At 36.9% G+C, this 13,538-nt stretch overlaps 1 protein-coding gene across 40 annotated transcripts in view; it reads left to right on the forward strand.

Moving 5' to 3' along the window:
• Window positions 1–13,538, forward strand: part of KRIT1 (KRIT1 ankyrin repeat containing) — a 51,999-nt gene that overhangs the window by 12,938 nt on the left and 25,523 nt on the right. For all 40 annotated transcript variants that reach the window (XM_063725756.1, XM_054559504.2, XM_054559511.2 and 37 more), the window contains 4 exons: window positions 6,592–6,748; window positions 7,460–7,567; window positions 10,317–10,473; window positions 11,243–11,394. In XM_063725756.1, coding sequence (XP_063581826.1) covers window positions 6,592–6,748; window positions 7,460–7,567; window positions 10,317–10,473; window positions 11,243–11,394 — 574 coding nt within the window. The remainder of the gene's footprint in view (window positions 1–6,591; window positions 6,749–7,459; window positions 7,568–10,316; window positions 10,474–11,242; window positions 11,395–13,538) is intronic.

Consider the following 13,538-nt stretch of genomic DNA (forward strand, 5'->3'; position numbering starts at 1 on the left):
GCTTATTTATCCATACATAAAATGCAATAGATCATTTCTAGAGTTTCTTCCAACTCAAAATTCTTTTGATTTATCTGATTTTAATATTTGTAATCAAGCAGCTAACTATAGTTGCTTTACATGTCTGTGTGTGTGTGTGTGTGTGTGTGTATATATATATAAAGATCTTTTTTTCTGTTTCCTTACAAATATGCTCTTATATTTCTTATTACATGGAATTTTTGTATTAAGAGTTACTCTAATCATCTTTAACTGAGTTAATAGTTGTTTCTTCAGATTACCAGAAAATACTGGCAGCAAAAACAATACTAAAAGAAATCACATGCAGCCGGGTGCAGTGGCTCACGCCTGTAATCCCAGCACTTTGGAAGGCCAAGGTGGGCGGATCACAAGGTCAGGAGGTTGAGACCATCCTGGCTAACACCGTGAAATCCCGTCTCTATTAAATATACAAAAAATTAGCTGGGTGTGGTGGCGGGTGCCTGTAGTCCCCGCTACTTGGGAGGCTGAGGCAGGAGAATGGTGTGAACCCGGGAGGCGGAGCTTGCAGCGAGCTGAGATCGCGCCACTGCACTCCAGCCTGGGCAACATAGCGAGACTCCATCTCAAAAAAAAGGAGAAAAAGAAATCACATGCTTTACCAGGAGCTAAATAAAAAGAGGTAGAGAATATAGTTCAGATTCCAATAAAGTATACTATAGATTTGGAAAAGGCAAAGGCAGTGAATTTTAGTTGACGAATCCCAAGTTTATATTTGACTGTATGGTTGCTCCTTTTTGTGGCAGGGGTGTTTTTTTGTTTTTTTCCCTCTAATGAAAGAATGGTAATATTTTCAACTATTACATAAAAACAAAAGCATGGCATTGTATTTAATATGCTTTGGAATGTACCTATGTTTCAGTACCATTTTTAGTTCCTAAAATATGACCTTTGGTAAGTTACTTCGTGTCTCTAAGGGTCTGTTTCTTTATCTATACAAGATAGGCTTAAAAATGGTACCTTCCCTGATATTAAAAGAAAAATTACAAGTAACGTGCTTTGAGAGCACATAATGAGCACTCAATAAATCTTGGCTTTTAAGAATAAGTTTTGGACGGGCGTAGTGGCCCACACCTGTAATCCCGCACTTTGGAAGGCCAAGAAGGGCAGATGACTTTAGGTCAGGAGTTTAAGACCAGCCTGCCCTGGTGAAACTCTGTCTCTACTGAAAATACAAAAATTAGCTGGGCGTGGTGGCAGGCACCTGTAATCCCAGCTGCTCGGGAGGCTGAGGCAGGAGAATCGCTTGAGCCCAGGAGGTGGAGGTTGCAGTGTACTGAGATCCCACCACCGCACTCCAGCCTGGGCGACTGAGTGAGACTACATCTCAAAAAATAAATAAATAAATAAATAAATATTGTAAAAATGTAAAGATTTTTATGTCTGAATCTAAAATTTATTAATCTGTAATATTTTCATTTGCAAATTTTTGTTACTTGAGTATGTCAAGGAAAAGAGTTTTATACTTGGATAAATTAATTTTCTGTCAGCTGGATAATCAAGTTTAATATAACAGGAGTAGTACGGGTCACCTTGCAATACTGTTAGTCGGATGCCTCATTTAATTGACGTGAATTCAAATAAAGAACGATTTAACTATTCAGTAAAGAACTTAACTTTGTCTTGGAAATATACTCTTATTCACTAATTGGTACAAAGACTGAGGAGGGGACACTGGGCTCTTGACTGTGATACAATGAAGAGACTAGGGTTTAGTCCTATTTTTGTAAGGTTAGACAAGATATTTTACCTCACTTGGTCTCATTTCTCGTCTTTAAAATGAGGGTTTTAATTAGATTAGTGGTTCTCAAACTTTTGGGTCTCAGGATACTTTTTCACTCTTAACAGTTACAGGATTCCCAAGAGTTTTTGTTTATGTGGATTAAATCCAGTGTTAAGATATTAGAAATAGAAACTGAAAAATATTTCGTGTGTATTAAAAATAACAATACCTATATATGTTAACATAACACAATTTAATGAAAAAAGTAAGAGTTTAAAATTCAAGATTGGTAGCTAGACATGTAAAAACCATTCTTTACTTTCTAGAATCATCATTTTCCCAAAATGTTTAAAATGGCTTTTACCCCATGTAGAGAACTTAACTGCCACTCAGTAAATGTCTCATTGACATTTCATATTCTCTCACTTCTTTATTCTTCCTGTACCCCTATGCCAGACCCTCTATTTTGAATCAAATCAGTGTCTTCTTTCTCTGATAGTACTTTCAGACTTCAGATCATTGTTAGTGTTTTTCAAACTGTGATGATTTGGCTTCCTACAAATTATTTCATCCAATTTGACTTGGCGCTTCACTGTATATTAGCTATGTGTACTCTTTGTTTCATTCAGCCTTTTAGTCCTCCCCTTCCAAGCTATTCTAAACCTTTCTACTCCTAAGTACTTAAACTTTCACTACTTTCTTTTTCTACTTTCATAATCCCTATACTCCTTTTTGCCCCCTATTTTCAAAGAAAATTTAAGGCGTCAGAAATGTTCTTCTCCATCCCTAATGGATCACTTTTTGTCCCCATCTCTCTCCTGTATCATAGGGTATACATGTAAAAATTCTTCTTATTCCCCTTAAATTCACTTTTCTTTTTCCTCAAACATGCATGATTCTCTTCCTTGAAAGTTACTTTCACCTGAACCTACTTCTTTTAGCTACCATCCTGTTTCTTTCCTTCCTTTCACAGCCTGATTTCAAAGGTGAGTGGGAGACACACTCTGCTTTCTCTTTTTCACTCTTCATAAACCTTAACTTTTTCTGAGTTTTTGATCTGTTTCCCTGCTCTGCAGCATTTGATTCTTGACTGCTTTTCATTCTAAGAACAAATTGGAGTTGAAAGGGCATAATGGAGCTATAATGAAGGTCAGTACAAATGCAAGATATTATTGATATCTTATCATTGCTGTTGAAACACTCACTGGCCTCCATTCTGTGATCCAAACCTGTGTCTTAGTAGTAATACTACTAAGATTCAGAAAACTGGCTTCTAACTCTGGCTAGTCATCGTGAGACGTTGGGCAAGTTAGTTAACTGCATCAAGCTCCATTTTTCTCATCTGTGCAATAAAAAAGTACCTCTGCCTACTTTATAAATTTCTATGATTATATTAAATAATTATATGAGAAGGTAGCTGGGAAATTTTAAAGCATCATACAAAATGTATGTTTGTATTATTTTTATTATTACTTCTCAAATTGCTACCTCACTATCTTTTCCCTTTTAGATGTATTTCATTGTTCTAAGGTGATCACATTTCTCTAAATTCGTTCTCAGAAAGATTTCATCCATTCTTTCAGACCATTTGATTCTTTTCAGTGAGATGATTTTACATATTCTCAAATAGATACTCTAAGCCTTTGCCTTCCGCCTAAGTAGTTTCAAGTTGCCTACTAAACATTTCAGTCACTTATCTTTTGTCTATAAGGCACTTCGGAGAATATAAAGACACTGTCCCTACCCTCAAGGAGCTTCCAAGCAGATAGAGAAGAGGTGTGGATAAACAAGGATGAAATTAGGTAGAATGAAATCAGTCACAAAAAAGAAGCAAAAATAGAATGCTAAAACATAGTGGGAATATAGAGAAGATAGATTTTAAACTGTTCCAGAGGCATAATGGAATTTAACCTGAACAAAATCAGGAAGGGGGAAAGGATGTCTTAAGAATAGCAAAGAACATTGTGGCTTTGATTTGCATTTCTCTAATGATCAGTGATATTGAGCTTTTTTTCATATGTCTCTTGGCTGCATGTATGTCTTCTTTAGAAAAGTATCTATTAATATATTTTACCCACTTTTTAATGGGGTGGTTTTTTTCTTGTAAATTTGTTAAGTTTCTTATAGGTGCTAGATACTAGACTTCTGTCAGATGCATAGTTTGCAAATATTGTCTCCCATTCTGTAGGGTGTCTGTGTACTCTGTTGATAGTTTCTTTTGCTGTGCAGAGCAGCTGTTTAGTTTAAGTACCATCTCACACCGGTCAGAATGGCTATGATTAAAAAGTCATAAAAATAACAGATACTGGCAAGGTTGCAGAGAAAGGGAACGCTTATATACTGTTGGTGGGAGTGTAAATTAGTTCAACCATTGTGAAAAACAGTATGGCAATTCCTCAAAGAGCTAAAAACAGAACTCCCATTTGACCTAGCAATCCCATTACTGTGTATATACCCAGAGGAATATAAATCATTTTGCCATAAAGACACATGCACACACATGCAGTGTTCATTCCAGCACTATTCACAATAGCAAAGACATAGAATCAACCTAAAGGTCCATGATAACAGATTGGTTAAAGAAAATATGGTACGTATACGTCATGGAATACTATGCAGCTAGAAAAAAGAACAAGATCTTGTCTTTGCAGGACCATGGATGGAGCTGGAGGCCATTATTTTTAGCAAACTGACGCAGGAACAGAAAATGCCACGTGTTCCCACTTATACGTGGGAGCTGAATGATGAGGACTCATGAGTACAAAGAAGGGAACAGCAGATACTGGGGCCTCCTTGAGGGTGGAAGCTGGGAGAAGGGAGAGGAGCGGAAAAAATAACTATTGGGTACTAGGCTTAGTACCTGGTGAAATAATCTGTACGACACACCCCCATGACACGAATTTACCTATATAACAAACCCGCACATGTACCCCAGAGTCTAAAATAAAAGTTAAAAAAAGAATAGCAAAACCTGAGCAAAACAAATCACCTGAGTAAGGTGTAGGATGAAAGTGTCTGATTTGGAGTATAGAAAAGGCATAGTGTTTGTGAATGGGGAAGAAAGGAAAAACAGATGGAAAATCAGTTCTAAAAATGGGCTGTTTTCCCCTCAGATGTTCCATATCTAAAACCAAAACCAAGTTTCCATTCCTCCTCCCACCTCACCCTCTTATTTCCACACAACAAATTACTTTCTACCCTTGCTTCAGAGTGCAGCCTTACGTAAGTCTTTGGCTGTAACCGAGAGGTTGACTCACTGTGTGCGTATGCGTTGTACTCTTCTGAGACCTTTGCTTACTCCTTTTCTGTCTACCTAAAATATTTTACCTTTCTTCAACATCTCTTCAGTTCTTTCCTATTTAAAAATTCAGTTCAGGCTGGGCGTGGTGGCCCACGCCTCTAATCCCAGCACTTTGGGAGGCTGAGGCAGGTGGATCGTTTGAGCCCAGGAGTTAGAGGCCAGGCTGGGCAACATGGCCAAACCCTGTCTTCCCACCTCCCCCCCGCAACCCCCACCGAGACAGAGTCTTGCTCTGTCACCCAGCCTCGAGTGCAATGGCGCGATTTCTGGCTCACTGCAACCTCCGCCTCCTGGGTTCAAGTGATTCTCCTGCCTCAGTCTCAGCCTCCGAAGTAGCTGGGATTACAGGCGTCTGCCACCACACCCAGCTAATTTTTGTATTTTTAATAGAGACAGGGTTTCACCACGTTGGCCAGGCTGGTCTCGAACTCCTGACCTTGTGATCCACCCACCTCGGCCTCCCAAAGTGTTGAGATTATAGGCATGAGCCACCACGCCCAGCCGAAACCCCATCTTTACTAAAAACACAAAAATTAGCTGGGTGTGGTGGCGCATGCCTGTAATCCCAGCTACTTGGGAGGCTGAGACACGACAATCTCTTGAACCCAGGAGGCAGACATTACAGTGAGCTGAGATTGCACCACTGTACTCCAGCCTAGGCATAGAGTGAGACTCAGTCTCAAAAACAGTAACATTCAGTTCAAATTGTTCTTCTATCAGAGCACTTTTACAGGACCATCTAGACTGAAATCATATCTCTTGTTTTCTGGAATTATATCTCTGGAGCTGGGATTACAGGCATGCGCCACAATGCCTGCCTAATTTTTGTATTTTTAGTAGAGACGGGGTTTCACCATGTTGGTTAGGCTGGTCTCGAACTCCTGACCTTGTGATCCGCCTGTCTCTGCCTCCCAAAGTGCTGGGATTATAGGTGTGAGCCACTGCGCCCAGCCTCTGATATTTTTTAAAGCATGAACAAACATTACCACTCTTAAATTTTACAGCATTATGTAATGTATCCCATGTTTATGTTTTGCCTCAAATTACACTGTAAACCATTCAGGGTAGAGACCACATATTTTATACATCTTTGTCTCTCTCACATTGTCTAATATAGCAACTATGTATTGAATTACATCTTTGGGCCTGTTTTGTAAACAGCTGGGCCTAAGTGAAAAGCATTCTTACTAAATTTTCTTATATGCCTTACTTTCTGTTTCTGAAACTATTTGACTAAAAATTGTATCTAACCTTTGTAGTTCACATGGGATGTTTCTCTGTCATCTGCTCTATCTTGTATTTGAGGTTATATTTTCTTCCAGTTTATCAGAAATAGAAACAGTTTAATTGAACCAGAATAGTTAATAAGAAACCCCTAATCATTGAAAACATTATGTCAGTATCTTAATAATCCTTTGCTCTCTGTCCTAGAAAATTCTTAGATTTCTTTGAGATATCATCTAAAATTTGGATTTTTAAAAACAAGATTTTTTTAGGTAAGTTTTTTTTTGTTTGTTTTTTTATACAGGTATGGAAAAGTTGAGGCCACTCGCATATTGTTAGAGAAAGGAAAGTGCAATCCAAACCTTTTAAATGGACAACTTAGTTCTCCTCTTCATTTTGCTGCTGGAGGAGGACATGCTGAAATAGTACAGATTCTCCTAAACCATCCAGAAATTGATAGAGTAAGTTATTTTCCAGGTTTTTAAAAATAATATTCAAGCAGTGAATAACAAGTAATGACACTAAAATGTTAAATTGTATGTTTGAGAGTTCATCTGAAAAATAAAAATAAATTCCATTACTTTATAGAATAAGTAACGGAGTATATGAGTTGTGCTTTGTAGAATAAGTAATGGAATATATAAGTTGTGCTTTTGAACATATTTTTTTTTAGATTTTTTAAATACACCTCGCCTAAAATTTACATTAACCATTTTTAGGCGTACAGTTCAGTGGCATTAAGTACATTTACATTATTGTACAACCATCACCACAGTCTGTCTTCAGAAAGTATGTAGAATTTAACCTCTTTTCATTTTATATTGTATTTCTCCAAAAACGTCTTGAAAAAGGAAAAAGATTTTCCAGAATTTCGCAAAGGAAATTCATAAAAAGGCATATCATAAAGAGGAAAATAGTAGTATTAAAATCTTTATTATGTCTATATCAGAACTTTTAAAAAACAGTCATCACATTGATTAGTGCTTTTGAGTCTTTTATCTTGGCAACTCTTGTTTATTCTAAACATAATACGTACCAAGTGTGGTTAATATTTACTTAGTACTTGACAAGAGTCTCTTTTTTATGAAACTGTGATTAATTGGATGACATTTTCCCTTAGAATACCATAATATGTAATGCCTTTTTTTCCCTCTCCCCACCCACATTTCTAGCATATAACAGACCAACAAGGAAGATCTCCATTAAATATTTGTGAAGAAAACAAACAAAACAACTGGGAAGAAGCTGCAAAATTGTTGAAGGAAGCCATTAACAAACCAGTAAGAATTATCTTCCTAGTTAGAGCTAGGCATAGTATTTAAATTAATAAGATTTAAATTTGAGGATCTGTGGCAAGAATGGAAAGATGATTAAATGGCTTCTTTACTGCTATAAAACCTCATTGTAGGCCAGGCATGGTGGCTCACACCTGTAATCCCAGCGCTTTGGGAGGCCGAGGCAGGTGGATCACAAGGTCAAGAGATCCAGACATGGTGAAACCCCATCTCTATAAAAAATACAAAAATCAGCTGGGCGTGGTGGCGTGCACCTGTAGTCCCAGCTACTCAGGAGGCTGAGACAGGAGAATTGCTTGAACCCGGGAGGCAGAGGTTGCAGTGAGCCAAGATTGTGCCACTGTACTCCGGCCTTGGCGACAGAGCGAGACTTCATCTCAAACAAACAAACAAAAAACCTCTTTGTAGACTGTATTATCCCTAACATTTGGACGTTTATTCTTGCATAACAAAATAAAACTTGCAAAAATAAGTAAATAAAACTTTCAGAACACTTAAAATTTTCATATGATTTCTACGCTTGATGTGTTGATTACACATAATTTTTTTTTTGAGATGGAGTCTCACTCTGTCACCCAGGCTGGAATGCAATGGCGCGATCTCAGCTCATTGCAACCTCTGCCTCTCAGGTTCAAGCAGTTCTCCTCAGCCTCCCGAGTAGCTGGGATTACATGTGCCTGCCACCACGCCCGGCTAATTTTTTGTAATTTTAGTACAGATGGGGTTTCACTGTTAGCTAGGATGGTCTGAATCACCTGACCTCATGATCCACCCGCCTCGGCCTCCCAAAGTGCTGGGATTACAGGCGTGAACCACCGCACCGGCCTGATTACACATAATTTTAATCTATTCATTGTCGCATATCCCTATACTTAGGCCTCTTAAGCAACATTTTATATTTTTAAATAAAAGCATTGCACATCATTCATTCAGTCTCAGCAAGTTAGTTTATATATAACAGACTCATTTTCCTCCTTATAAAAGTAAAATAGGTGTTTCCAAGCTTTTTTATTCTGCTAACTCAACCTGGCCTTTCCATCTAATTACAACTGGAAATAAACTCATAAATCGAAAATGCTGGCAGACATAGCTATTAAAATAATAATTATATTTAGAGGCATAAAGCTCAAGTTAGTAGTGACATTAAAATACAGAAGAATTAACAATGAGAAGAAACTCAATTATGCCTAAGAGTTATAATGATTATAAAAATTATTAATTTAATTATTTTTATTTTTATGAGACAGGGTCTCACTATGTTGCCCAGGCTGAAGTACAGTGGCTGTTCACAGACAATTGTGATGCACTGCAGCCTCAACCTTCTAGGCTTAGGCAGTCCTCCCACCTCAGCCTCTTGAGTAGCTGGGACTACAGACGTGCCACCACTCCTGGCTGTCATTAGTTTAAAAGCTGTTTGAAATAAAAAGATTTATACCAACAAATAAAGAATAAAGGGTTTATACTAACAGATATAACCCATTTACCTAAGCCTCTCCAGGCATTAACCAACAACTATACAATAAGTATTTGTTGAGTATCTCTTTGGATTTAACACGACAAAGTGCTGAAAATTATAAGGAATATATGGTCTCTGCCTTTAATGTTACACACATACCACACACTCATGCATTTTGTCAAAACACTTACTCCAAGAGCATAAGACAGAGTCAAGGAAATAAGCAGTACAGGTACCCTTATGTTATACTTCATTGCAATTTATTTTCTAACTATGTAGTTTTAACTCATTTTTATCCCTGATATAATTTTTATATTGTGAATGAATAAGGTAGGAGGGGTGAAGTTCTTTTATCCAAAGTGAACTGGCCTGGAAGTTATTTGGGGACATCAGTTACTTCCTATAACAATAAAAATCCATTGAGAATGCTATTACTTTCTGGAATTTTCTTAACTGGGGGAAGGAAACTGGCTCAAAGTTCATTGATAACGTTTACCTGCAAAGTGTTCCATCACAAATTCCTCTTAGGACAAGTTACTGGTGGTACACATTTCTGTTGTATTATTTGTGACCCACTAGACTCATGAAGTACTTGACTAACACTAGATTCAGTAACCAAGTTTGTATCTCTCGTTATGATATTTACATTGTACATTAAAGGCGCTAAAACATCCTGTCAAAAGAATTTGACATTGAGTATTTTTTTAAGTCATTCTCCTTAGTTTCCCAAACTTATTTCTGGAACATCCAGAAGAAAATATTTTAGAAAATACAAGTAATGGAAGTAAACATTTTTTTTTGTTTTTTGTTTTTTGTTTTTTTGAGATGGAGTCTTGCTCTGTCACCCAGGCTGGAGTGCAGTCGCGCAATCTCGGCTCACTGCAAGCTCCTCCCGGGGTTCACACCATTCTCCCGCCTCAGCCTCCTGAGTAGCTGGGACTACAGGCACCTGCCACCACGCCCGGCTAATTTTTTTTTTTTTTGTATTTTTAGTAGAGATGGGGTTTCACCATGTTAGCCAGGATGGTCTCGATCTCCTGACCTCGTGATCTGCCCGCCTCGGCCTCCCAAAGTGTTGGGATTATAGGCGTGAGCCACTGCGTCCGGCCAGTAAAATGTTTTTAAAATATCAACAACAGATTCTCACTTGAAACAGTGTTTCTGATATTTTTCATGTTAGAAATCTATAATAAAACACATGAAGTTGAAGGAAAGTATCTTGTTAGATTGTGATGTATAATTTTTTAAGCTGGTTACGTAAGTTATCGTTTCTTGTAGTATGAAAAATTTCGAATATACAGAATGGATGGGTCATATCGTTCTGTTGAATTGAAGCATGGAAATAATACCACAGTGCAGCAGATAATGGAAGGAATGCGTCTCTCTCAAGAAACTCAGCAATATTTCACTATATGGATTTGTTCAGAAAACCTCAGTAAGAAAGTTTTTATTATGTTATAGTAAACCTCATTATTCCTTTTTGGGAGTGGGTTGGTAGAAAATACAACTTCTTTTTATTCTTGACTCTTAAATTTTGAAATAATACAGTATTCTTCTCTTTTATATAAATTATTAGTGTTCAAACTGCTGAAACAGGTAAGTCCCTGCCCACCCTCTTCCCTGCTTCATTCAAAGCATTTTTTAATAATTAAAAAACAAAACTTTTCTTCTATGGCAATGGCATTTGATTTGAATGCCATTAAATGTTGTGCTCATGCAACTTGCCTTTATTTTTTGTGTTCATTTTGAAATAATACAAATGTTCTTTTCTCTTACATTAGTTTTCTATTTAAAATCAACCTTTTTATTTAAAATCAACCTAATGACACTATATATTTGTTCCTCAAAGTATTACACATACATAAAGAATTTGATTGATGTGATTGGTTATTTAATGGCTTAGTTGTATCTTTTTAACTAGGAATTCTACTTATATCATAATTAAATAGGCTATAATGGAATTAAGGATTTCATATACATTTGATAAATTTTATGTAAGAATTATTTTTAATAATTTTTATATTCTTGATAATAAGCAGTTAACCACAAATTGGGTAGTCATATTGATTAAAATGTTAATTTTAGATTTAAATTTAATTGTGAGTATTCAGTACAGAAGTGCAGATAGTTTAATACAAAGTTTCTATGCATTGATATAATTGACTTTTTACATTATCATTTATAAAAGGAATGATGTTTTTCAGGCCTTCAACTCAAACCGTATCATAAACCCTTGCAACATGTTCGTGACTGGCCAGAAATACTTGCTGAATTGACTAATCTGGATCCTCAAAGGGAAACACCTCAGCTTTTTCTAAGAAGAGATGTGAGACTTCCTTTGGAAGTTGAAAAACAGGTTTGCTTGGAAATCTTATTTACAGTTATTTAAATGCACAAAGTCTGTTGAGTTTCTATTGTAAGCACTAGAGGCAGAAATTGTGCTTACATCCTTAAATCGATCCTTACATCCCTGTGATAATTGGCGGAGTTTCAGTTGATCTACTTACGAAGCTCTTGGTTGGGATTTTTCATTTCCACTCCCATTGTCTTAAGAATACAAAAGAAATAGGGAGGCTATCCTAAAGAAAATTAGCAATCAGATGTGGAGCCAAATTATACAGGAAAAAAAATTGTTTAGACTAGTTAGGAAGTACACTGTCAAGGATAAACTTAATAAAGGGCTAATCAGTTGTATACATTTTGAAGGAAGAAGGAGAAACACTGGTGTGGAAGAGAACATCCTGGGTGGTTAAGATTATACTTGCAAAGGGAACAATGCAAAAGTCATTCTCAACAATCCATAAGTGGCTCATCTTTTTTTTTCTTTTTTTTTTTTTGAGACTGAGTCTTGCTCTGTCTCCCAGGCTGGAGTGGCACAATCTCGGCTCACTACAATCTCCACCTCCCAGGTTTAAGCAGTTCTCGTGCCTCAGCCTCCCAAGTAGTTGGGATTATAGGCGTGTGCCACCACACTCAGCTAACTTATTTTGTATTTTTAGCAGAGACGGGGTTTTGCCATGTTGGCCAGGCTGGTCTTGAACTCTTGGCTTCAAGTGATCTGCCCACCTTGGCCTCCCAAAGTGCTGGGATTACAAGCGTGAGCCACCATGCCTAGCCTAAGTAGCTCATCTTAACTCAAACAGAGAACTCTATACATAGTAAAAAATGAGAATAGTATTTACATTTGATAAAAAGAAGTCTGTCCAGACAAGTATATTTGAATTTGAACTACTGTGGATTTTAGAGAGGAAGAAGTGACATAATGCCATAAGAAGGATGAATGGGCAAGGCATAGTGGCTCATTCCCGTAATCCCAGCACTTTGGGAGGCCAAGGCGGGTGGATCACGAGGTCAGGAATTCAAGACCAGCCTGGCCAAGATGGTGAAACCCCGTCTATACTAAAAATACAAAAATTAGCCAGGCATGGTGGCGGGTGCCTGTAATCCCAGCTACTTGGGAGGCCGAGGCAGAGAATTGCTTGAACCTGGGAGGCGGAGGTTGCAGTGAGCCGAGATTGTGCCACTGCATTCCAGCCTGGACGACAGAATGAGATTCCATCTCAAAAAAAAAAAAAAAAAAGAAGGATGAATGGACAAGGGAGAGATTATAACGGCTTAAATTAGGCATGATAATCTAAATATGGTAAAATTGTTTCATGGTCTTAAAATGTTAGTGAAGAAAAAAATAGAATACATTTCTTAATTCTTTATTCTCAGGGAATATTAAACAAATACAGTTAAACAAATTTTAGCACAAGAAAATTTCAACAGCCATGTCCAAACTTGGTAAACATTTTGTACATAACTATATATATTGCTTCTTTTATATTATCAAGCCAAAGTTAGAGTAGATCCTCTCAGCCAAATATACTAGGAGTCACATAAAAATTGCTATGAAATTTACCAAAAACTAAGGACTTCATTATTTGTTAAAAATGTGTTAGAATCACATTAATAGAATGAAAGGGAGGGAAGAAAACACATGATCATCTTAATTGATGCAGAAAGGCATTTGACAAAATCTAACACCCTTTCGTGATTTAAAAAACTCTCAGAAAACTAGGAATACAAGTAAACTTCTCAGCATGATAAAGGGTGTTCACAAAAAAACCCACAGCTAATATCATATTCAATGGTAAAAGACTGAAAACTGTCCTCCTAAGATAAGGTACAAAATTAGGATGTCCACTTTCACCAGTAATCAAGACCTTAGTTTTTGGCAAATGACGTATACATAGGAATTCCCAAAGAATCCACAAGAAAGCTAGAGCTAATAAATTAATTCAGCGAAGTTTCAAGGTATAAGCTGAACACACAAAATCTGTTGTCTATATTACCAGCAAAGAATAATACAAGAAAGAGATTAAGAAGTCCATTAAAATAGCATCTAAGAATAAAATACCCAGGAATAAATTTAACAGAAGAAGTTCAAGACTTGTACACTGAAAACTATAAAACATTGCTGAAAAATAAGACCTGATAACTGGAAAGACATCTCCA

The sequence above is a fragment of the Pongo abelii genome, chromosome 6 (assembly GCF_028885655.2).
Source record: "Pongo abelii isolate AG06213 chromosome 6, NHGRI_mPonAbe1-v2.0_pri, whole genome shotgun sequence".
Classification (NCBI taxonomy): Eukaryota; Metazoa; Chordata; class Mammalia; order Primates; family Hominidae; genus Pongo; species Pongo abelii.